Consider the following 26,329-nt stretch of genomic DNA (forward strand, 5'->3'; position numbering starts at 1 on the left):
AAGAAGTCTAACAAAAGATCTGGCATGTATTTAGTGGATGAAACCATGATAGTTATGAATGAGCTTGTTGACGGGGCACTTTTATTGAGAAAACAATCTCTACAGAACTCTGGAGATGGAGCAAATTTTAGAGGGTATTCAAAAGAAGAGGACTCTAAGAGAGAATGTTCCAATAGGCAAGGGAAGTGTTTTCTATATTATATATTTCTATATTATATCTATATTAAGTTTTCTGTATTAATGGGGATAGAAGCACTGTAACTTCAACTCTAAATTAGTCACAGGAAGAATGGACATATAAAAACAGTAGAATCATGTGTACTTCAGGATCAAAGAGTTGATGTGTTAACATCAAGATCATTATTATGTCTTAAATAAGTAATAAGTCCAGTTCTCCCTAACAAGCACCTTGTTTTCCATGTCCATAAACCTGTCTCGCTGTTCCAGGGGACCTGGCCGTGCTTAACTTCATACCTGCTCATTGCTGCCTTCTCGAGGTTTCCCATCCCGGTGTAGGTGTCTTGAGCGCTTTCTCCGCTGCTGCTCTCGTTATCTGGTCCCATGTTGACATTTCGCAGTTCCACAGGATCCATTTGAGCTGTCAGCACTTTCTTGTCCACACACAAGCTCCTTCAGGGCAAACAATATACCCTACCTTCAGCTTAAGGCTCTTCCACTTTGCGTTGATGTTTAGGACACTCTGTTCTCCAAACAGAACAGAAAACAAATCACTATAATTTTCTTTAAATGTGATAAATGAATAGGAATCACCTGCTTTGTGTGTGCTCTCTATAAAAATATGAAAAGGAAATAAACTCCTGAAAACTTTACATAGATATGTCCAGAAAGATTGAACTGAATTGTAAGAAGAAAGAAAAGTGTTAATAAACTTACAAATCAGTACATGTTTATAGAGTGCCTGTGTATGTGAACATGGCAGGTGCTTTGCTAGTCACCATTGGAAAAAAAAAATCTTAAGATGTAGTGACAGTCTTCAAGAAGCTTTAGGTATTTTTTATTAACTTTATTGGGGTGACATTGGTTAATAAAATTATATAGGTTTCAGGTGTATAATTCTATAATACATTATCTATATATTGTATTGTGTGTTCACCACCCCAAGTCAAGTCTCCTTCTGTCAGCATTTACACCCCCACACACTTTACTCTCTTCTATCTCCAAGAAGCTTTAGATATTTGTAAGCAGATTGTGTGACTTAAAAGAAAGTGAGACAAAAGTAAATTGTTGGCAAAGCAAGATCTGCCAATACAGAATCTATCAGAGACTCTACTAGCAGTAACATACAACAGTTACTACTTTAATTTACTAATTATGTGTGAAAGAATTAACACCACCAAAGTGCTTGATAACCTGCAACAGAGGGTAGAATCAGGTGCAGGGAGCCCCTTTCCAGGCACTTGGATCATAAAGACAAAGAACAGTAACAAAAAGAACTACAGGTTTGTCTTTGAATCAGCATCAGTCACCATTTATATAAAATTAAAATACAGTTTAACAACAAAGAAATTCAGCTTTTAGACTCTTCTCTACCTTTAATTCACTAGATCTCAGCAAATTATTTAACTATTTGCCTTTTATTTTCCTCAATTGTAACTGAAAAGGGGTTGACTGGAATTGTAAAAAAAAATGCAGGGAGTCCTTGGGTTACGACTCAGTTCCAGTCCTACGACAGTAACATAACCGGAATTTTGGTATAAGTCAAAACACACTCTAGCCTAAGTCACTTAACCAATCCTAACACAGTTTAAAATCATAAGCTAGAATATAAAAACTCAACTGAGCCACAAAAAAAGGAAAAGGATATAAATATACCATACTGTACACTGTACTGTAATAACAGAAAATAAGTATATAAAAAGGTATGACACTAACAGTATAAGCTGAAACACTCACGTCTCAATTTTTTTAAGTTTTTATGAGAGTGAGCATCATAAACTTGAGATGTTGTATGTTGACACTGTCGTAACCAGAAAACCCCCTGTGTTTGGAATCTATCATGTTGTTGATACAATTTCTTCTGAAATTTTTATAATTAGAATCATTCAATTTGGCCCTGGCCAGTTGGCTTAGCCGTAGAACATCATCTGGTGTGTGAAAGTCCCAGATTTGATTACCAATCAGGGCACATAGGAGAAGGGACCATCTGCTTCTCTAGCTCTCCCCCCTCCCCTTCCTCTCACTCTCTCTCTTCCCCTTCTGCAGCCATGGCTCATTGGAGCAAGTTGGCCCCATGCACTGAGGCTAGCTCCATGGCTTTGTCTCAGGCACTAAAGTGGCTCAGTTGCCAAGCAATGGAGCAGCGGCCCCAGATGGGCAGAGCATCAGCCGCAGACGAGGGTGCCCAAGTGGAGCCCAGTTGGGGCACATGCAGTAGTCAGTCTCTCTGCCTCCCTGCCTCTCACTTGATGATAAAAAAGAAAAAAGAATCATTCCATTCTTTTTGAACCACTATATTGGGGAAAATACTATCACTCTTGGAAGGTGTGGTTCTGGAATGTGCAGCAGGTAAGGAAATTCTGAGCAGAGAAACTAACAAAAATTACTTCAGAACTCATGTACTTCATAAATCCCCTAACAAAAATATACATATAAACACATGGAAATGTTTACACAATCTAGTGCTGCTGCAACATATCTGTGGAAGGCAACTGACACTCCAAATTACAAAAGTTACAAAATACATATGGAAACTCAGTAGTATGAATGTCAGTAGTCATTAGAAACAACAAGATTCATACCTGAGTAACTATATAGATAGCAAAGCAATTTAAAAAGAACTTAAAAATTCATATAATACAAATAATAAAAACATTTAAAATAAGTAATAGCACTATAGAATAAAAACATTATAAAGGAAGAACAGCTAGATTTAAAAGGAGCCAAAAAAAGAATTCTAAAAATAAAATATAGTCACTTAAATAAAGAAAACTCAGTTAAAGGGCGAGTAATGAAATTGGAAGATAGATCTGTGGAAATCACCCAAAATATATTACAAGACGATAAAGAAAAATATGAAGTTAGGGGACATGAGCGAAAACAAGAATAAAAAGTTAACACACACTCTAATAGTTATTCTAATATGAGAGAAGTGTGAGATTAGGGAGAGACAAAATAGAAAGACATAATGGAGCAAACTGTCCAGAACTGCAAAAGAAGATGGTAGTTCTCAGGCTTTTAAAATAGCACACAGTAGAAAGAATAAAAATTAGATATTTATTAATATGAGTATTAATAAGGTAGTGTAAAATATCAAAAATAAAGAGAAAAATCTTAAAAGTTGCCAGAGAGAAGTCAGACATGCATATGGTTAAGAGGAAAAAAAATAAAATCCTATATTAAACGAGTACAAAGATTTCTCCCACCCATCACGCAAGCCAGCATCACTTCTCAGCAGCAACCACTAATGACAGTCTCAGATTTTAGTTCTTCATTTAAATTTAGTCATTCTAAATTTAAGTTACTTACTAAAACCTCTCTGACTTGGTTTACTAACTCTGGAGTGGTACGTAGGAGAGATAGGGGAATTACATACTTCTTTCTGTCCTTCCTTATCACATACTTCTAACAGTTTTAGTTTATGAAATACTGTGACAAAGTTGAGATTCATATTTTCATACTCTTCCGTAAAGCAAGTGAATTTCTTATAATTTTCCATACACTATTTCTACACACTAAGGACCAGTAATTAGGATTTACAACATTGTGATTGTGTAAATAGTATGCCCCAAAGAACTGAGTGGTATATTTGACTAGATAATAAATGAAATATAATCCTCTATTACTCAAATCTTGTAAGTAAACTTGCCATACGTTTTCCTTTCTGAATGGCTTCCTCCTCCACCCTCTGTGCCTCATTCATCTGCCAGTACTTCCTGAATGCCTTTCCATCTTCTTTCTTCAGGTTTGTTCAGTGTGGTAAAATACTATTTGGAAATTTTTTTTTTCATACAACACGTCCAAGTTTATAAACAAAATTTCTGACTTGCTTTATGTTGGAAAATGTTTTTTACCTTGCCCTAAAACTCAGTTGAATGAATTCTGGATTCAAAATCATCTCCCTTCGTAATGTTGAAAACATTTGCCTCTGACTTCCAGTTTCTGCTGATGTGTCTGATTCTGATTTCTTTGATTTCCATCTGACTGATTCTAGAATTTTTCTCCTTCTTATCTGAAATTTCTCCAGTCTGCAACTAGATGTGAATAGTTTTAAAAATTCATCTTATTCAGTATATGTAGAGTCCATTTTATTAAAAGACTTGTATCTTTCTTCTGATCAGAAAAATATTCTATTATTTTAAAACTATTTCTTCTCCCTGTATTTATTCCTTTTAAAACTTGTATTAGTTAATATTAGACCATTTTATCTATATCATCGAATTTTCTCCTTTATTTTCTCCCTCTTAGTCTTATTACTCAGCGTTCAGGGACATATCCGTGATGTTATGTCTAAAATAATATATTTGATCTTCTGATGCACGATATTGTGATGTAGTAAGAAATATATATTTGGTCTTCTTCTCAGGTTCCCAGGCACAGAGCTCCCAATGAATACAATACATTAATGTTTGTTTTTTGTCTCCAGTTCCTGAAATAGTTCTGAAATAATAAAGGTGAAAGGAATGTCTTTTGTTACTCCTAGTAAGTCCCTTTGAACCACACTTGAGTTTATGTTAATGATGTGACTTTTGGAAAGCCCTAAGGATGGGGCGAGTTGCCAGGGAATCAATTTTGTGACTAGAAGGCTGAAACTTCAGCACCACTCCCCCAACCTCCTGGGTGAGGGGAAGGGGCTAGAGGTCGACTTCATCAATGATTTCATCAATCATGCCTAAGTAATGAAGCCTCCATAAAAATCCTAGAAGAACTGGTGCACACATGGAATTTTTGGGAGGATAGCACACCAGGAGAGGACATGGAAACTCTGATCCCTCCCTTCTTATTTTGCCCTATGCATCTCTGCCATCTGGCTGTGTTATAAATTCTTATAATAAACCAGCAATCTAGTAAGTAAACTGTTTTTCCGAAGTTCTGTGAACAATTCTGGAGAATTATTGAATTCTATTTATAGCTGGTTGTTCAGAAGTACAGGGATGTCTGGACTTTCGACTGCATCTAAAGTGGGGCATTCTTGTGGGATGAGCCCTTAGCCTGTGAGAGTTGACAGTAACCCTGTAGACAGTGTCAGAATTTAATTGAATTGTCTGATACCCAGCTGGTGTTAGAGAATTTGTGAGCATAGAGAAAACACACACATACACATTTGGAATCTGAAGGAAATATTGAGAGTAGAGTAGGTAAACATTGTTTACTTTAAAACTGTATCTATTATATTTTTCAACCTGTCCACTAATTATTTTTCACAGTCATATTTTTAATTTCTAATTATTTGTTCCTCTAGCTTCCCCTTTTTCTTGCATTACCTTTTTTTGTTTGTTTTCAGATGCACTATTTTCTCAACTCTCAGAATGCTCATTGGAAGTTTTCAAGCGTTCCTTTTGTTCTTTTTTTTTTTTTTTTTTTTTTTTTTGTATTTTTCCGAAGCTGGAAACGGGGAGAGACAGACAGACTCCCGCATGCGCCCGACCGGGATCCACCCGGCACGCCCACCAGGGGCGACGCTCTGCCCACCAGGGAGCGATGCTCTGCCCCTCCGGGGCGTCGCTCTGTTGCGACCAGAGCCACTCCAGCGCCTGGTTAGAGGCCAAGGAGCCATCCCCAGCGCCCGGGCCATCTTTGCTACAATGAAGCCTTGGCTGCGGGAGGGGAAGAGAGAGACAGAGAGGAAGGAGGGGGGGGGGGGTGGAGAAGCAAATGGGCGCTTCCCCTATGTGCCCTGGCTGGGAATCGAACCCAGGTCCCCTGCACGCCAGGCCGACGCTCTACCGCTGAGCCAACCGGCCAGGGCCTTGTTCTTTAAATTATGTATTTTTTTTCTGGAGTTAGTTACTCTGTTCATTTTGGCTCTTCTCTTTCATGCTGCTGGTTTTTCTTAAATTCTTAGTGGTCCTTGGTTGTCTATTCATATTTATGAATGAAAAGTATACCGGTTAGCTTAGACAGCTGGTACTCAGGGTTTCTCTGAAATCCTGCAGGCCCATGTCACTGATGTCACCCTGTAGGTCCTATGTCAGTGGCTTCTCTGCACTTGTGTGTGTGTGTGGAGCACCTTGGAAGAGCCCAGTCCCAGACACAGCTGGCACTGTGGGAGAGAGAGGTTCCTCTGGGAACAGAATGCTGTGACGTATTTTCCTCTGGGTGGTGCTTCCATTCCTGCTGTTACCCGTCTGTGTCTGCTGTGGAGACCCTTATACCTATTCTAGCACCCATTCTCAGGTTTTCTTCACAAACTAGACCACAGCCTTATCCTAGGGGCAAAAGTAGCAGGCCAAACTGACCAAGACGTCCACACTGAGGTTGCTTGGTAAATACATGGTCGTTGTCTGCCTGTGACCCAATCCTTCTCTTGGTATAGGGTGGGGCAAAAGTAGGTTTACAGTTGTGAATACTTAAAACACAGAGTTTATTCTTGTATTATTATTTATTTATTATTGTATTATTTTCCATACAAACAACTGTAAACCTACTTTTGTCCCACCCTGAATATTGACTTTACTTGAACCGCTACCAGACTCCTTCTGGTACTCCCTCTACGTACCCTGTTTCTTTCTCTCTTTCACAGATTGTTCTAGCCCTATTTGCTGGCTAACTTCTAGAAAGTCTTCAAAACTTCTGTTTGCTAATAACACCACTATTATTTTTCAGAGCTTTTATCTTTCTTTAAAAAGTATATTTTGGACCTGTGGTGGTGCAGTGGATAAAGCGTCGACCTGGAAATTCTGAGGTCACCGGTTTGAAACCCTGGGCTTGCCTGGTCAAGGCACATATGGGAGTTGATGCTTCCAGCTCCTCCCCCCTTCTCTCTCTCTCTGTCTCTCTCTCTTCTCTAAAAATGAATAAATAAAATAAAAAAAAGTATATTTTGTTGGAAGTTTCATTGTTTGAATTCCTCAAAGTCCTATGCCTCCCTTCTTCCAATACACTCCTAAGGCTCTCTACACCACGACTCCTCAAGTTCATCTTTAGCCCAGGCCTTGACTCTGGTCTCCAGTTCCATGTGTCTGTGGCTTAACTGATGTATATATACACTTGCATATTTCAAAGGTTGTTTAAATTTATCCCTTTGAGTAGTAAAAATGTTCATGTACCACCTTGTGCCTCCTGACCATCCAGAGTATGATCGTACAAAAATTTTTATTTTAAAAATGTGTAAGGTAACATTAAAAAAAGGCAAATTTAGGCCTTAGCCCAGCGGTACTTAACCTATGGCTCGTGATACAGATGTGGCTATTTCGATGGCTGCATCTGGCTCACAGACAAATCTTTAATAAAAAATAATAATAACATTAAAAATATAAAACATTCTCATGTATTACAATCCATTCATTTCCTACCACTCATGTTCATGGTTGCGGGTGGCTGGAGCCAATCACAGCTGTCCTCTAGGACAACACAAAATTTTTATGCATAATGTACATGGGTCATTGTATGGCTGTCATGGAATTACATTTTAAAATATGTGGCATTCATGGCTCTCTCAGCCTAGCCGGTTGGCTCAGCAGTAGAGCCTAATGTGTGGAAGTCCCGAGTTTGATTCTTGGTCAGGGCACACAGGAGAAGCACCCATCTGCTTCTCCACCCTTCTCCCTCTCCTTCCTCTCTCTCTCTCTTCCCCTCCCACATCAAAGGCTCCATTTCAGCAAAGTTGGCCCGGGCACTGAGGATGGCTTCATGGCCTCTGCTTCAGGTGCTAGAATGGCTCCTGCCACAATGGAGCAACACCCCAGATGGGCAGAGCATCACCCCCTGATGGGTATGTGAGGTGGATCCCAGTCGGACACATGCGGGAGTTTGTCTGACTGCCTCCCCGCTTCTAACTTCAGAAAAATACAAAAAAAAAAAAGACAAATGTGTGTTCTTCTTGTTTCCATAAATCAGTTATCAAACAAATGTGATTTTAAGTTAATAAAACTGTAACTGAAACTAATTTCATTTTTTGAAAAAATACTCCCAAGGATCAGCGAGCATGAAAAAACTCACTAATCAAAGGGTTAATGTGTCCAAAATCTAACTTGTGACAGTCCTCTCCTCTTTCAATGTTTTTTTTTATTCATTTTTAGAGAGGAGAGAGAGAGGCTGAAAGAGAGAGAGAGAGAGAGAGGAGAGAGAGACAGAGAGAGAGAAGGGGGGAGGAGCTGGAAGCATCAACTCCCGTATGTGCCTTGACCAGGCAAGCCCAGGGTTTTGAACCGGCGACCTCAGCATTTTCAGGTCGATGCTTTATCCACTGCGCCACCACAGGTCAGGCCTTTCAATGTTTCCTATCCAAAAAACATTGTTACCCTTTGTCCACTGACTGGAGCAGAAATATCAGTCTTCTATTACAATGTTTTCTTTCTTTTACCTGGCATCCAGTCCTTTACCAAGTCTGGTTGATTTTACAAGTAACTCAAGTATTTCTCAAATTAGTCTACTTCCATTACTTCCACTAACACTCTTGTCTAAGCCATGATCATTTCTTACATGGTCAATTATAACAATCCCAATTGATGTCCTTCAATCCTCCCTCGTCCACCTATTCAGTTTTCACACAATAGTCAGAGTGAACAAACTTAGATCATTTGCTTAAGACCCTTTATTGTCTTCCTTTTACCCTTAGGATAAGGTCTGAAGTTCTCAACTTGCCCACAAGATTCTATGTGGTCCGCCTACTTTTCTGGTCTTACCTCCTTCCACATCCTCCCCACCTTGGTTTTCTAGCTGCCTACTCTTCAGAGGCTCACCTTGTTCTCTACCATCTCAGGCCATTCTCAAATTCAGATCGTGGTGCTTGCAATATTCTACCCCTCCAGTGTCCCACACTTTATTTAGTGAACCCCCCTAGAAGGTTCCAGTAGTACACATGTTGGCAGTCCTGGGGACTTCAGTTAAAGTCTCTTTCACTTTGTACTTATTTATAGGAACCATACTGAGTTCATTCACAATAAGCTATGCTAACCCCAGAATTATAAAAAGAAAGACTATCATCAAATGATCACGTGGCACTTACTACACACCAGACATTGTCATAGGGCTTCATGTCTATCAACTGATTTAGTATTCACAGCGGCCCTCTGACGCCAGTGCTATTTTTGTTCTTATTCTCATTTTACAGATGAGGTAATGGAGGCACGGAGAGGTTAAGTAGCCTCCGTGATTTGCCACCTCTGGACAGCTGGCTGTCCCTGCCACTAAGAACTAAAGCCCAGATGGGGAACTGAAACTATGGGTTTGGTGATAAATAAAAGTAGGTAGAAAGACTGGACAAATTAACTATCTTCTTACTTGTCTTCCCACCTGTAAAATGAGGAAAATAATTATTTATCACAAAACAGTACTGTGACAGTTTAAATGATATTACGAGTGTCAAAGTTCGGCATGTGGTAGGCCCTCGATAAGATTAAATCAGTATTTTATATGCATATCTACCCATGCATATAGTTTACTTCAGGCAATTATAAAAGGGGACTTTTTGATTCTCTTTAAATTTATTCATTGATTTTAGAGAGAGAGAGCAAGAGGAAAAGAGAGAGAGAGAAACATCAATCTGTTTCTGTACACGCCCCGACTGGGAATCAAACCAGCAACCTTTTTGTATCTGGATGATGCTCTGAGCCATCTGGCCAGAGCTGAATTTATGGTTCTCAAAACTTTCACAAACATTGTAAGAAAGGTAGGTACCCCTTCACAAATAAAGAAATTGAAACCTAAACTTATGCTACTTTACCATATTATAAAATACTTACTCCACTCTCTTTTGAGGTAATATAATATGATAATATGCCCCATGTAGTGGTTTAAGACCTTGGCATCTAACTCAAATTTTGCCAAGTCAAGAGACATCTTTTCTCACAAAAGTAGAAACACATTTTCAGAGCTCACATCTTAAGTTTTGAAGATTGTATGTTGCCTGCAGCACAAAGTACCTACTTTGAAGCCTTTACACGACACCATAATTCCTAACATTTAATCTCATGATTATCCTTACTATTCTACTTCAGTGTAGAAGTATTGTATAGACTGTATTTATTTATTCACTCAACAAATACTGAGAATGAACATAAGTGAGAAACTATGAACAATAAAAAGTATGAATAACATAGAATCTTTGCACCTGATGAATTTATTTAGTAAAGAAAACAGATTTTTGAACCAACTATTATAACGTAATTTACACTTTTACTTTTTTCTCTGAATAAATACTTATTGAACTAATCAGTGATTCACTGCATAGTTAGACTAGAAAAGAATGATACTGGCAAACACCATGACTGAAAAGTATAATAGACTAATAGGATAATCATATGTTACATAATATAATTTTCACGGGCATAGATTCTGTTGCCCCTGCCCATGTCAGTGCCCGGACCTCCCTTCACCCACTGCTCGCGAGAGGACTCTGGCCATCACTACTGACACCTCTGACTCTCTATTCTGACCCCCCCTCAAATCCAATCTATCACCAAATGCTATCAATTCTTCTTTCAATATTTAAAGAAAAATTTATTTACTTCTCTCTTATGACCATTATTGTTATGCCAAATAACTACCTGCTCAATGTCTTTTTCTTTTTTTTTTTTGTGGTGACAGAGACAGCGAGAGTTAGAAAGAGGGACAGACAGGAAGGAAGAGAGATGAGAAACATCAATTCTTCGTTGCGGCTCCTTAGTTGTTCATTGATTGCTTTCTCATATGTGTCTTGACAGGGAGGCTACAGCAGACCGAGTGACCCCTTGCTCGAGCCAACGACCTTGGGCCCAAGCTGGGAAGTCTTGCTCAAACCAGATGAGCCCGCGCTCAAGCTGGCAACCTTGCGGTCTCGAACCTGGGTCCTCCACATCCCAGTCTGACACTCTATCAACTGCACCATCACCTGGTCAGGCCCTGCTCAATGTCTTAAAATGGTTTTTTCATATCTTTTTAAAATAGAGTCAAATTTCCTAATAGGCTATAAGGCTCTACATACTTTAACCCGACCTAGCCTTTTAGTCCCCTATTGAAGCTCACCTCCCCTCACTCACTAGATACACTGGACTCTTTCATTTCTGCACTGTCACCCCAAGACCTTTTAACATGCTGTTCCCTCTGCCTAGAATGCTCTTCCTCACATTCTTAACCCAGGTGTCTCCCAGAGTAACTGAAAGAATCTGAAAATCTTTAACTGCCACGTGCTCAGAGAGGCCCCACATTGAAACTCACTCCCGTTTCCTGTTCCCATACATGTTCTCCTCTGCCTCCCAGTGCTTGTCATATTTTGCACCACACACAACATGCACAACACACTTTGCAAACATGCACGTGTTTAGTTGGGACTGTTTCATAAATAACTATCTCTGCCACTAGGCAGAAAGCAAAGCTTCATGAGGGTGAAAACCATGTCTGGTTTGTAGACTCCACATATTCCCAATATCTAGCACAGGGCTTGGTGTGATAGTCCACTAAAACCAATGCATATTTATATGATGTCATTTTTAGAAAAAAGTATGCATTCTTGTTATTCATTTATAGGCTAATATTTCAAAGCGAGATGAAAAGTTTTCCTCTGGTAACCAGAATAAAGAACAGCTTTGTTGCACAGTAAATGTTCAAAATTATTCTAAAAGAAAAATCAAATTTAATTTGATAGAACTTCGTGTAGTCTTGCCTTCCTTTCCAGTGAAGTTAAGTTGCTCTGTGACTTAAAGACATTTTGCAGAAATAGACTGGACATTCCAGTGCAGTAGTCTGCATTGTTACTTCAATCACTTATTCATGAAGATGCAAATTGAAACTTGCGACAAAAGTATTTAGAATATTATCATCAATAGAAGACTTTGTATCATCACATTTATTAAAAGATGTCAAAATATCCTAACTAGCTGATTCTTTATATTCAAATTCTTGTTTTTGAACATTATAATGTCTTATTCTTTAAATAGACTAAGACACTGAGGATCAAAGATTCTCAAAAAAGCAAAATTTCTCAAATTTTTACTTATGTTGTTCAAAGAACATCAACTTTGCAAAGCAAAAGTGTTCTTGAGTCAAGAGGCAAAAGTTATGACCTTCCCTATTTACTGCAAACATTTATTTTACCTGATAAGCGGAAGTGGAAAGGGAACTAGCATGGCCAGAGCATTTCCCACCACCCCTATCTGTTTTGTCTTTCATGCCAACCCAGTTCAATGAATCTACTCTGAAATCTAGATTAAGGTAGCAGATAGCCTCACTTGTCATTCACCCTTTGGCTGAGCAAGCAGCAAGTAGCTGGCCATGCAACTTCTAAACGCCAGACTACCTGGGATCCAGGGAACTGATTTAAATCCACATACAAAATGTATCTGAGATCAATGAGTGAGCATAGCTTTAATGATGAAATCAACTGAATATTATTTTTATGTTAAATTCTCTTAATTTCCCAAACAATGCCATTCTAGTCACACATTGACAGGCAGATGGCTTGTTAGTCTCTGGTATGATTTCTCACAGAAATTAACTTCCATAAGAGCATTCACCACAGTCAGTCTGGAGTACATTTTAGGAAAGAAACTGCCAGTAACAGTAGAACTGTGTGTACTTGACTGCTCCCTATTTATTATTGGTGCTAATATTGTAGCATTTTCATTCCTTTCCTCTTCTTAGAGCTTAGAAATAAGATCTAGGGAGAACTGGAAAAGTTAAAATAAATAACCCCATATTGAGGTCTTCTGCCTTTGCTAAAAATATTACATGCTTGCTAATATAAGAACTAAAGCAATCATTTGATGAGGTATAAAGGACTATTCATAAAATCTGAATATGTTATTTTGCTTACAAACTTTCTAGATCTGCTCTGAGGAGACATAGATTCTCTAGTCATCTTAAACATTAAAAGACATCTTAAATTTGTGCTTCAATTTTAGTCCCTATTTCCCCAAACAGCAGTTTCCATCAATGTACAGGGATATGTAGCATATATGATATTAACATAGACAACTCTTTATGCTACATATGTTAATGCATGACATTAATAAACTTACTGAATTTTGGATACAGTAAATTCCAAAATGTCTACATTTTATATAAGCAATAGTAAATCACCTGTAGAGGTACTTTTTTTTCTGAAAATAAATTAAATAACATGGTTATAGAAAACTCAAGAGTTTAGCTCTCAAAACTATAGGTGCCAATACTTAAATGTTACTGATACACTTCTAAGTATAAATATAAAGACTTTTAAGAAAATACCATAACATTATCTTAATATAAATCTGAATGACTTGAAGAGGTCGACTTGTAAAATAAATGATAATCTTTTCTAGAACACACACCTAAATTTTTTAGTTTGTCAAAAATAAAACTTTCAGCCAACTGTCCATGAATATGATCTATATCCTCAGTTCATATGTTTTTCTCAGTGAATTATAAAACACTCTTAGTCTCCATATACTCTGTAAGATACCCCAAATACAAGGATACCTAAATCCACTGAGAATTCTCCCCCGTCTAATTAATAAATTTGAGTGTAGCTCTATATTTAGATAATCGATTTCAGTCCTTCAAAATCTAAAACTATGTTTATATACTACTCAATTTCTCAGTTTCTTCTGGTAAATTTGCTCTAAAAATACACCATTAAATTGATCCCACAAGACAAAGTGAGACACACTCTTTTTCATTTGACAATGATGCAGCTCAAACTCTTAGCCTTTCACATCTGTTGCATATGATGTTCCTTCTTTAATTACTCCTTTTGTTTTCAAGATAAAGAAAATTTTCAATGTTATAAATTGAGACTGTACTTCTAAAATTTATATTTTTTCTTAAGACAAATTATGTCTACCCTTCACTCTATTCAGCAATTAACAGAGAGATATAAGTAACTAAACCCTTGTTACCTGCCAGCTTTGCAATGTTTTCCTTCCCTGTTATCCACTGTCCTGATTTTATGCTCAAACCTAAAACTATCTGAAAAAAAAAAAACCCAAAAACTGCAATCAGGATCTGGGTAAATAATTCAATGTCTCACATTATATTAAACTGATCTTTTTTTAATAAGAAAAATGTTACCCAGGTCATATTTTCAAACTTTTAAATTTATAATGAACAATCAACACCATAAAAACAAGAAAGGAAGCACTATTTTAACATTATACATATTTAGGTAAAAACAGCTTTACCTTAATTATTCATCCAGTCCTGGTCAGTCTTTCCAGAATTGTTTGGAATGGCAGAGACCTGAAACAGAGTTGACTTAATATGAACCTCTGGGCATCTAGACAATGATTTAAAGACCAGTGGGCGTAAAGGAGACAAGCCAATCACCACCACCACCTTGCCCCAACACCTCCTCTGTCCAACTTGCGTCAGTTCTTAAAAAAAAAGAAAAGCTAAATCAGTTTACTGTTTTTCATTTGGATTAAACATCGGTTACACCAATTTCTATTTGCTTTTAGAATTTTGGCTTATACTCAACAAAATACTCACTTACTGAAAGTTCTACCTTGATCGGTGTCATTCTGTATCAAGATTCTATACTCAGGTTGACTGATAAATCTAGAAATGTTAATTTTTCAAAATGTTTATGAACTGAAGTCAAAGTAGTATTACACACTAATAACAGAGAGACTGTTAGAAGAAATATTAGAAACAGAATGCATGGAACAGCAGGAGAATTATTCTAGTTTGGATTGTTGACTTATTTAAGGAAAACGTTATAAGGCATTGGATACTTTCAAATCGGATCAACATAATCAAGGTGCCATGAGGTTGGGAATCATAAGCCCTGTCACCACAGCTAACATTCCAAAGGAAGTGCGCTGGGTAAGCAAAACTATTTGGAGTTTTGTAAACAGACATTTTTCCCTTTCAAAAAATAAAACAAAACTACTTGGCTTTCCACAGATCAGAGGAAGAATTAAAATGTGTCGGCAAATAAATTTTTCTGTTATGAAAAAGTATCACATAGACTTATCCTGAAAGCGAAGTGAGAATAACATTTTAAAAATCATCCAGAAGGAGTCTTTGCCTTTTCACCATTTCTTTTTATAATGACAATTTCCACATATTTTCAATGTTAAAAATTGAAAATTTATATACTAAAAGTCAATTTTTATAACATGAATAAACAATCTGATAAATATCAAAAGAAATGCTAGATTACAACAGTTGTGTTAATTCCCTATTTCTAGAAAAAAACAACTAAACATTGTTCTTAGTGTAAGAAATTCTTAAGTTGATTCAAGACATTAAACATTAAACAAAATGTCCAGTTACCCATTTCTCTTTTCCTTATCAAATGTGCTCATTTGGTCTATTAACATTAATATGGTGTATTTCCCTGTATTGTCTTTTAGTTGACTTGTTCTTTATCCTGTAGTTTTGTCCTTTATCAGATGAAAATCATTATGGTCTATGGAAAAAATAATAAGAAATATACTATTTTAATTTCAGGGAAATTTAAAGAATTTTTTTTTCAAATAATTTTCACCATTTAATTGTGAACTTTCCAATTTAAAATATCTTTCTGTTTGCAAAGTTATCAGTTGAGGTAAGATTAAGCAAGTAAAAACTGAAACAATTGTTAGAAAATTAATTACTTGTATCCTAGCAAAATCCCACTAGATAGTGAGTCAACTGAAAAGAAATGTACTACAAACCATGAATTTCATACTATGATGTCATATAAAATAGGGTGGAGATAAATGTATAAATGCCCAATCTTTTACCTTTTTAATATTTTACAGTTTTGGATTTCTTATCATTCTAATCTTCAAGTTTACTAAATAATTACAATAAATCAGCATATTGGATTAAAATAAAAAGCTCACAGAAGAGACTTCTATAAAGGGTATTATATTTCTTTTGAACCTACTTTAATTGCAAAACTCTTATCCTAAATCTTCCCTATCACTGACTCAAAAATCAAATATATACATAAGAAAACTAATTTGACAAAAGCTAGCTGATTAAAATAGCTTAGGAACTTGTTTGTTGTTTGACATTTTCCCCCTAGATAATCGACATGTTTTTAGAGATGCCAAATTAATTTTTAAATGTATGGTTTGGTCTTGACAAAACCCATAGTAATTTCCCTTTCATAAAAGAAAAAACATGGACTTTAATATAGTTTAATGATCTGAATATTTCTTTCTTTCTTTTTTTATTAAGTGAGAGGCAGAGAGGCAGAGAGGCAGAGACAGACTCCCACATGCATCCCTACCAGGATCCACCAGGTAAGCCCCCTACCAGGTGATGCTCTGCCTGTCTGGGCCACTGCTTTGTTGCTTGGTAACCGAGATATTATAGCTCCTGAGGCAGGCCATGGAACCATCCTCAGTGTTCCAGACCAACTTTGCTTGAACCATTCAAGCCATGGCTGCAGGAGGGGAAGAGAGAGACAGACAGACAGATTCTAGAGGGGGAAGGGGAAGGGGAAGGGGAAAGGGAAGGGCAAGGGGGAGAGGTGGAGAAGCAGATGGTCACTTCTCCTGTGTGCCCTGACCGGGAATCAAACCCGGGACTTTAACACACTGTGCAGACACTCTACCACTGAGCTAACTGGCCAGGACCTGAATATTTCTTAATATCATATCATAATGTAATTTCATATACATTTGATAATAGGTGTTTGCTCTTTTAACATTTAAAACATGAAAAATGAAACATTTAATAACTAGGCTCCGATTTGCTTTAAGTATCACTGTAGAAACAGATAATGGACCAAAATATATAGATTTTATAAAATGAAAAATATGTGGGTAGTGAATAATGAAGGAAGTCTGAGCAGTAAGATAACAAATATTTTACCTGATCCTTCATATAAGAAATTCATAGAAGTGTCACCAAGAACAGGTATAGAGAGGGGCACAGGGCGGTGCCAGGGGATAAGAGATATCCACATAAAGGGATACCTACCTTTTTAGACCATAAAATAATTAATGTTAACTTAATTGAATAATATACCCCTGGTCACCAAAGGAATCCCCAGCGACTGAGGCCACCCAAGAAGCGTTCAGGGAGCCCGCGTTTGTTGAGGAAGGCCTTACTGTCCCGATGAGGTCCCAACAGGTGGAGAGAAAGAGAGAGATGTCCCGGATGAAAAATGCAGACATGCTGAAACATATTCTGGCAACAAAGAGAACAAATCTGGCTGCAGTGGAGACCTTCTAGAGCAAAATAGAAGAACAGAATGGAATAGCCCAGACTGTAAAAGGCACTAAGTCCAGGAAGCCCAGATGTTTTAGTACTGAGGATCTCTTGAAAGCTTGTAAAGAAAATCCAAAAATCAGCAGGAAGGACATGCAGATGGGATGATGGGGTAGAGTTCGAGGCTGGGACCAGGAGGACATGAGAAGGCTGACTGAGAGTGTGGCTTTGGCGATATTAGCCTATCTAAGAATGATGGCAGAGAAAAAGCAGATGAAAAGGATTTGAACTGGGGTCAGTGGTAGTTTGCCTCTTTCTTGCACTACTGTTTCTGTTTATCACTTCCGTTAGCTAACAATACATGCTATAAACATTTTTAGTGCTCATTTATTCAATGAGAAACAGAAACTTACAAAGAAATCTTAATTTTTATTTACATAAGGAAAGAGAATATATGGTGATACTGCTTGCCTTTCAGCACCCCTTTCATCAATCTGTGCCTATTGCTTTCAGATAGTACAGAGAGAGTCCTAGAATATATATTCCAAAATGTTGTCTATTGAATGTACAAAATTGTTGGCTCATAATAAAGTAAGCGACTCAGATTATACCTATACATTAAAGTAGAATTTTTCTTGCTCATATTTTAAAAATCAGTGATCAACCACCCTGGCCCCTTAGTTACAGGTTGGTTAGAGTGTTGTCCCCATAAGCCAAGGTTTCAGGTTTGATTCCTTGTCAGGTGTAATCAACCACTGAATGCATGAATAAGTGGAACAACAAATCAATACTTCTCAATCTCTTTCTCTCTCTCTCTCTTTCTCTCCCTTCTTTCTCTCTGTAAAATCAATTTAAAAAATTAAATAATTGATCATTTCACTTAAAATTTCTAACTTCAACGATGTCCTCGGAGAGAAAATGCCAGCTGGATCAAGTCAAAATTGGTCAACAATTAAAGAAAAATCCCTTAGCCAGACCATCATGGCATTTTGCAATGACGCTGGGAACGATAACCTCTTGTTTTAATCTTTACTGAACCCAAACTTCTAATTTTAGTTATAGAACAAAATAATACTTGTTATAGCAAAATTAGAAAAAAACGATTAGAAACAGTGATGACTAAGAAACCAAATTACCTAATTTTTATTTTATTTTGCCTTTGTACCTGCATTCCTTTGTTTTTTCTTTTCTTCCACTTCATATTCCCTTTACGTTGCCTACCTTTTCTTCTTGTTTCTGTTTCTTTTTAACTTTTCTGTACTACACTGTTTTTATGATGCCTTACTCTCCAAGAAAGGTTAGTTACCTTTTTCATTTCCAGCCTTAGATTTGAAGACTTAAAATCTAATAAAGTGGATCAAATCCCAAGATTATATATCTGTCTTCATCCTACAGCCTATGTTAGTGCTCCCAAATATAAAAATCACTTAATATTAATCTATTTTTGTAGTATTATAGGTAAAGGTCTGTCTGACCTACCAAGTCATTCCTAAAAACAAAAAACACTAGCACAACTGCAGTTAAAAATAAGATTTTGATTACTTCTTTTTAACATAGGATTTAGCCTCTGGCTTTTGGGTTTTAGTCTTACAGTGAGTGATGAAGAGAATTTGTGATCTTTTTTGATGTCACGCTTTGGCACTCCAAATTCTTTATTTCATCTCTCTTAACCTGGGCATATGCAAAAAGAAGGCGGAGAAGGAGAAATCCATATAGAAATGTTACAAAAATCTTCCTAAATCATTCAAAGAATCGAAGCCCATGTTATTCTGGAAGCAAAATTGTGGTCTTACCTGTGTTAGCACATCCCTTTCGGAGTGATGAAAGCTTAGCTACACTTTAGGTATCTCTCCTCATAATTCTGTAATTATTAACCTCAACTTACATAATAAAAATATCCAAAACAACATTACTAGATTGTAGTACATTTTCAATGTTCCTACAAAACAACACCTTAACACACATACAATATGAATGACTTTATAAATAACCTCATTTGATGATACCTTCAAAATGTCTAAATTTGGGACCCTCCTGAATAGGAGGCCCCAAAGGGCTTCCCTGCCCAGGCCCCTGGTAGAAGCCCTGCTTTTCTGTTCTAAAACCTTTCCTGACTAAGAGAAATGCAATGACCCAGGTGTGCTGAGGACATTGCTTTCAGTTGGTGGCATTCCCCTCTCTTTAGCCCAGCCTGCACCACCTTTACAGTTATACAAAGGTGCATTTGGGAAATGTTTGAATAGTCAATTACTGTGTTACAAAACTAACAAACAAGTTTGGTGCAGGGTGACAACCTTACTGACTTTTCCACAGACTTAAATAGAAAATTCCTTTCAGCCTCAGCTGAACAAAAACAACAAACAAAACAAAATAGAAGACAGCTCATGTTGTTGATAGTTAGTTTTCTGCTTTTTCCTTTTCAAGCAACTCAGATCTTTCTGGTTGGTTTCATTTTTTGATCCCACACTGAAAGGGAGCAGGGGAAAGAGTACCACAAGGTCATTCCCGGCTTCTGCCTGAGCAGATAGATCATGGTGAAGAGGAAAAACATGGTGAAGGAAGAAAGAAGGTTTACGGCTGAGTGCATCTTACGTAATATACTGATTCCAAATGTTAAATTAGAGCTTTTAGAAGCTTGCTTTAAATAATGAGTCTTCCTGTTTAAAATGCCTGCTTGAGAAAAAAGCACCGCTAAGAGATGTGTAATTACAATGATGATTATAACAACACTTCCTAAATTACTAAATCATCTTGTTAATTTAAGTCCTTCATATATAATGCCGTATTAATACAGTGCTAGGTTGAGCTGACAGCCTTTCTAATTCATGATAGCAACCGATGATTTTTAAAAATTACATCCTTTTGGGGCCACAGCACATTAATTTCTATTGCTCTCTTTCATTTGCTACTCATCTCTTTCCTTTAAAACCAAATTCCCTACTAGAACAATGTTGTAAGGCCAGGGGCTGCTGCCGCAGTTATAACCATTCACATGCAGGTTCTCATTGAATTCGGGCAGACGGTAAAGAATCAGCAGAGTTGAAGGATGGTGGGCCATTCTGTTTTTGGTGTCTCACCAAGACAGGCAAGCCACAAAAAAAGCCTGCTTTTCCCATGGAGGGCAAGGGATCAGGGAGGAGAGAAAAAGAAATCCTCCTGCACCTCTCGATGGTGGTGGTAGTAGGGGCAGAATCTTCCTTCCAGTAAACATTAGCAAGACACTGGCCCCTCCCAATCAGGAAGGTGACCTGCAACCTCACAGACTGCTATATCTGTCATTGCCAGCCCCCAATGCAAACCACAAGCTAGCAAACAAAAATCATATTTACAAACTTATTTGACCAACAAATGTCTATGCATTTTGATTTTGTAATTTCATCAGGGATTGCACTTTGTAAACCTGTCATCTTGCTTGAACGGTATCTTGAGCTGTGTGACCCCATAGGCCAAGTGGCTAGACCAGGAAGAGAGCGGGCACAGCAGAGGGAGAAGAGCACTCAGCAGGATCTGTCAATGGGGAGGGCTCTCTTAAAAGGCAACAGCACAAACAGATGCTGCAAAAGAATCAGTGTCCCTAATAACAAATGATACTCTAGGCTGGCCTTTTCAGGATCCTATTCAGAAAGCTGAAACAAGGAATGGATCTCCACCATAAAATAGTCTTCAATGGAATTTGAACAGAGCAGGATACATAATAGATAGTTAATATGTACATAATGGACATTAGCCTTTCCTAATGGACTTTTTGGTGTCCACAAAGGGTTTCCTGAGTCATGTCTGGTCAGTTAATGAAGAGACAGGGTCCTGCCTGGGAAACTCATCTCTCCTGCTGGGCTCTGAGCAACTCCAGGGCTGGGCCACCATGTAGGTGAGGTCAGAGCGTCTTACAGGGCACTTTGCTGCAAGGGTTAGTTAGCAATGCCCAGCGTGGCAAGAATAGCTGAGCTTTTTGGTCTTAATGGGTTGCATGAGAGAGGAATTATAATTCCTGAAGGGGTGGGTATAAAGTTGGTAGCACCTCTCTTTCTTTAAATATAGGGAAGCTGACTCAGAAAAAGTAAATGTCTTGACCTCATTTAGGAGGACAAGGGCAGAAGGGGAACATTTGGGCAGTTGGTATATTTATAAGTTTGGGATAGAGTCAAGTATTCCAGGCAGTCAACTTAGATTAGTGGTTTAAAAAAGTCTCTTTTGTCTGTTTACCTTGATTAATATTAGGCCATGCCTGGTTCATAGTAGGTACTATATATTGTAAATGTTGAATAAATGAAAGTCTTTATTAAAGGTACTGATTCAATCTGTGCCTCCCAACAATTCTTTAGAACTTATTTAAGGGTTGCAACAAGAAATATTCTAATTGATGGACCCTGCCCTGTATTAGAATGCAGTAGTTCCTTCTATGGTCAGAGCTGACGGTGAGATGGTAAAATGGATGCTCGGACCATACGCAAGGGGCCACTGGACCCTTTACAGAGAGCTGCATTCCCAAATGCTAAGCAATAATTACCAGTCATGTGTTCAAAGGATATTCAAAGCACAATAAAAGTATGGTAAAGTTATAATTATAAGGTTTTAAAAGCAAAATACAAAATCAAATAGTAATATTGAGGAGCCCTGAGGAGCCACTGCGCCACCTCACCCGCAGGTGTTGTAAAGTACCAAAAGCTACAAAATCAATATGAATATTTTAAGAGGCTTAAAGAACATTTTATTAATTTGGATTAAGGTGTGCAGAGAAATTGTGAGAAGCGAGCAACCATGGGGTCATGTTTATAATCCCATGTTCAAGCCAGCAACCCCGTGCTCAAACCTGCTACCTTAAAGTTTTAAACCTGGGACCTCAATGTCCCAGAAGTTGTGTGATTGGCATGACCAGGATGGCTCTTGGCATTGTATGGTAAGTGCAAAGGGAAGGAAAATATGGATTCCCAGACATTCCACCACACCTGTGGGGAAAGGGGTGAACAGCTAGCCAGGTGCAGGAAGAGAAAAGCCAAAATAAACCTTTTCTTATAGTAATGAGCCATTTGCGGGCATTTGTCCCCACGAAAACTACCTCTCCCATCTGAATGCATATAGTTAATGTGTGTGACTCTGGACAAAGAGATGGCGGATAAACATTTGAAAACATAGGAATGTTTCTTAATATGTAAAGAGACATCTTTCTATCATTGTGTTGACTTATAAATTTTGTTTTCTCCAAAATGATGTATGGTCCTATCATGTTAAAGGGCATATGACTATAACCCATAGTGGTAAAGGGCACCTAGTTGCAATTTTTGCTTCCCACTTGCAAAATTATAAAAACTAAGTAGAACAAAGGGCCGGTGCGCTCTCCCTCAGATTTCTGTCGGAGTTGCCGCTGCTTGGCCAAGCTAGACAATAAAGCTTTAGTGTGTAATCGATGGATTTTGTTCATGTCTCCAATGTTTCAGGTCCCTCTGGATTAGGCTTAATAATATGATCCTCAAGCTGGGTGTGTGTGTGTGCACACGCACGCTTGAGAAACAAAGACAGAGACAGAGACAAGAAGGGAGAGAAATGAGAAGCATCAACTTGTAGTTGTGGTACTTGAGTTGTTCACTGATTGCTTCTTATACGAACCTTGAGAAGGGGCCTACAGCTGAGCCAATGACCCCTTGCTCAAGCCAGTGACCTTGGGCTCAAGCCAGCAACCATGGGGTCATGTTGATAATCCCATGTTCAAGCCAGCAACCCCGTGCTCAAGCTGGTGAGCCCGTGCTCAAACCTGCTACCTCAAAGTTTTAAACCTGGGACCTCAATGTCCCAGAGGTTGACACTCTATCCACTGCATCAACACTGATTAGGCAGCCATGCTACTTTTTAAATTGTGCATATACTATAGAACAACATTTGCAAAGGAAAAATGTCTGAAAGAACACATATCAAAATATGAATAGTGATTATTTCCAGATTATGGAAATGTGGATAATTCTTTTTTCTCATTAATATTTGCCAAATAGCTTTTAAAAAGTATAAATTACTTTCACCCTGAGAGAAACAATAAATGTTATTAAAAAGACAAAAGAATGAAAATCAAAGAATTCCTCTCTTAGGTTTTGTAACAATTTTGTTAATCCTAGACATTAGCCACTAGTTAAATCTCTATTTTTAGACAGAATGTGTTGGGTGCTTGACCAGCAACAACCAACTCTCTTAAAACATCTTTAATCCTGAATGGACACTTATGAGTTATTTAGAACTTACATGAAATAATGTATGTCCAGTTTGTTCTGGAAGGATAGATTGTTTTTTCCATCAACAAGAGCTCCTCAAATAGATCTCAAAATATTGTTGAGAAAAATGGAGATTTTGCATTTGGAGCCTCAATTTTTTTTTTTCATAATGCTGTGAGATAGTCAAATTTTATTATAGCATGATAAGGAGTCACCTTCATTTATTCATTCAATAAATATTATTGACTGCCTATGTGCCAGTTATGGTGGAGGGGCTAAGGCAAGAGAGACAATTTAAAAAGGACAGTCTCTCCTGTCAAGCAGCTCTGGTCGCTCGTGGGAATGCATTGCTTCCGTAGGTCACAGTGCTATCCTGTGGTGGGTGAGATGCTGTGGAACTGAGCGGGAGGATGTGTGGCACACAGCTAAGACTAATGGGTGAGATGACTTCCCTGGGAAGGTGACAGCTGGGCTCAGACTCCAAGAATAAACAATGCTAGCAAGGAGCAAAGGGGTGGGGCGCAGATAAAATGTTAGAGGGACAGCAGGAGCAAAGGCAAGGAAGAGGGAAGTGGCTCCTGGCCACCTGGTGTCCTTGGAATGCTGAGAAACACAACTGGAGAGGTCACCGGTAGGATCACAGGGCGTTTGGGTGCCATGTCTTTACTTTGTTCTGTTCAGTTCAAATGAGTTCATAAAAAGACCAGCCCAGTGGTGCCACACAGAGCTCAATTTTTCAGATATGTGATGAAAATGTGCTTTGTTAGCAACTGTGATAATAAAAGATACTGCAAACAGTAAACATCTCCAGGGTAGCTAGCAAGAGGCCATTCTTGGCAGCACTGAGTGGTGGGAGAGTGCATTTCTATGGCTGGGGTCCGCACTTTGTGCTTGGACCATTGGGATTGTTGTATTATATTTAGCTATAAACAAAAAAGTTCAGGTGCATGAGGTATTTTGTTTCAAATAATGTAAAATATAAGAAAAAGGGGTTAATTACAAGACTTACAAGAACTGAATTTTTAACTATAAAAAATATTGACTCTTTCTCTAGCCCTTCCTAGATATTTGAAGATTATTTTAAAGTTAGACTCGAAGGTTCAACATATTTAAACTTTCCTGAGTTGTTTAAAAATACATCTAAGTAAAGATTGACACCGAAATAAATGAAAAGTAATTTACTGAGTAACATTAATGTCTTAACTTGGAAGCATTTATAACCTCTAAATCTTTTTTATAATGCTCCAGTGTATTGTGATAGTAACAATTGGAAAACTGGCATTTGCTTTATAATGATGTATGATTTTTACGTGTGCATAAGACAATCATACTGATGCACATAATTTTCCTTGTGCCCTTGCGTAGAATTTGAAAGGCTCATAACATGTTCTTTGAAGCTTGCTTAAGATTTTTAACATTAGCTTTTTCAAAGGAAGCCTGAGAGCTCACTTTTTCTTGTGACAGTGTCTCTTTTCGTCCATCTAATCTATACCTTCCAATATCCAAAGGATCCAAACGGCTGAACATGGTCTTCTTCCTTTGTTATGCTAACACTTAGCATTAGATTTTTGATTCCACAGATTTGGGTTCAAGTTCTAACTCTGTCACTCACTAGCTGTGGAACTATCAATAATTTGGCAAATTCTCTGGGCCTTCATTTTCTCACTTGTAAACAATATGTAATCCCTAGGTTAAAACAGGACCACTGGGAGAACGAAATGATATTCACTCATTCAATTATTGAGAATCTACTTGTGCCAAAAATATACTTATAAACACTATATAATTCAAACTGTCAAAATAGTTATTTCCTTCTTCACATGGAGCTCTTTTTGACACTGTTTGGACGATAAAACTTAAAAAATGGAAAGAGTTGGTAACTACACTTAATAGCAGTCAAAGAAACAGCTAAGTGGTTGTCCAATAGAGACACATTGTACATGTAATCCTGGTATGCTGCCATACAATTCTGATTCCAGTATTTCAAGTTAACTCATTCTCCTCAGCAAAATTTTTGCCAAAGTGAAAAGGTGAACAAGGGAGTGAATTGTCTTTAGTCTTTTTCTCTTTCCCTTGTCTGTTTCAATCAGTCAATCAAGCAAGTAATACCTGCGAGTAGTCACTGAAAATCTAATATGTGCCCAGAATGATGGTCACAAGTGTTTCCACTTTTTAAAAGTTTTCCTTCTACTTGCAAATATCTGGCTCTGTGTTTTCTGACTGGATAAGCTTTAGAAAAACTGGGGAGCTTTACAGTTGCTTTGACACACACAAGAGTTTTGTCGATATCTACATATATATATATATATTACATTACATATTATATGTTACATATATGAGGAGAGAGATCAACACACCTGTCAATATCTATATCTATGTCTATATCTATATCTATATCTAAAGAGTCATAGACTTTTTTCCTATGCCAAAAAGCTTAGCTTTTATCCTTTGGTTCATATGCTATGTTTCTATAAATGCATTTTTTATTTTCTCTCTGTAATTCCAAATTCTTTTTTTTTTTTTTTTTTTTTTTTTTTTTTTCATTTTTCTGAAGCTGGAAACAGGGAGAGACAGTCAGATAGACTCCCGCATGCGCCCGACCGGGATCCACCCGGCACGCCCACCAGGGGCGGTGCTCTGCCCACCAGGGGGCGATGCTCTGCCCATCCTGGGCGTCGCCATATTGCGACCAGAGCCACTCTAGCGCCTGAGGCAGAGGCCACAGAGCCATGCCCAGCGCCCGGGCCATCTTTGCTCCAATGGAGCCTTGGCTGCGGGAGGGGAAGAGAGAGACAGAGAGGAAAGCGCGGCGGAGGGGTGGAGAAGCAAATGGGCGCTTCTCCTATGTGCCCTGGCCGGGAATCGAACCCGGGTCCTCCGCACGCTAGGCCGACGCTCTACCGCTGAGC

General features: G+C 38.0%; 1 protein-coding gene across 4 annotated transcripts in view; it reads right to left on the minus strand.

Annotated features, from left to right (window-relative positions):
- SLC38A4 (solute carrier family 38 member 4) overlaps positions 1-26,329 on the minus strand; it is a 63,761-nt gene that overhangs the window by 24,810 nt on the left and 12,622 nt on the right. Inside the window, exons 2-4 of one of the 4 annotated variants that reach the window (XM_066258182.1) lie at positions 15,352-15,487; positions 14,256-14,313; positions 475-700 (exon numbers count right to left, since the gene is read on the minus strand). In XM_066258182.1, coding sequence (XP_066114279.1) covers positions 475-593 — 119 coding nt within the window. In that variant the 5' untranslated portion in view covers positions 594-700; positions 14,256-14,313; positions 15,352-15,487. Of the gene's footprint in view, positions 1-474; positions 706-14,255; positions 14,314-15,351; positions 15,488-26,329 lie in introns of all 4 variants that reach the window. The other 3 variants (XM_066258184.1, XM_066258181.1, XM_066258185.1) reach the window with 3 other exon arrangements.

Source organism: Saccopteryx bilineata, chromosome 2 (assembly GCF_036850765.1).
Source record: "Saccopteryx bilineata isolate mSacBil1 chromosome 2, mSacBil1_pri_phased_curated, whole genome shotgun sequence".
Lineage (NCBI taxonomy): Eukaryota > Metazoa > Chordata > Mammalia > Chiroptera > Emballonuridae > Saccopteryx > Saccopteryx bilineata.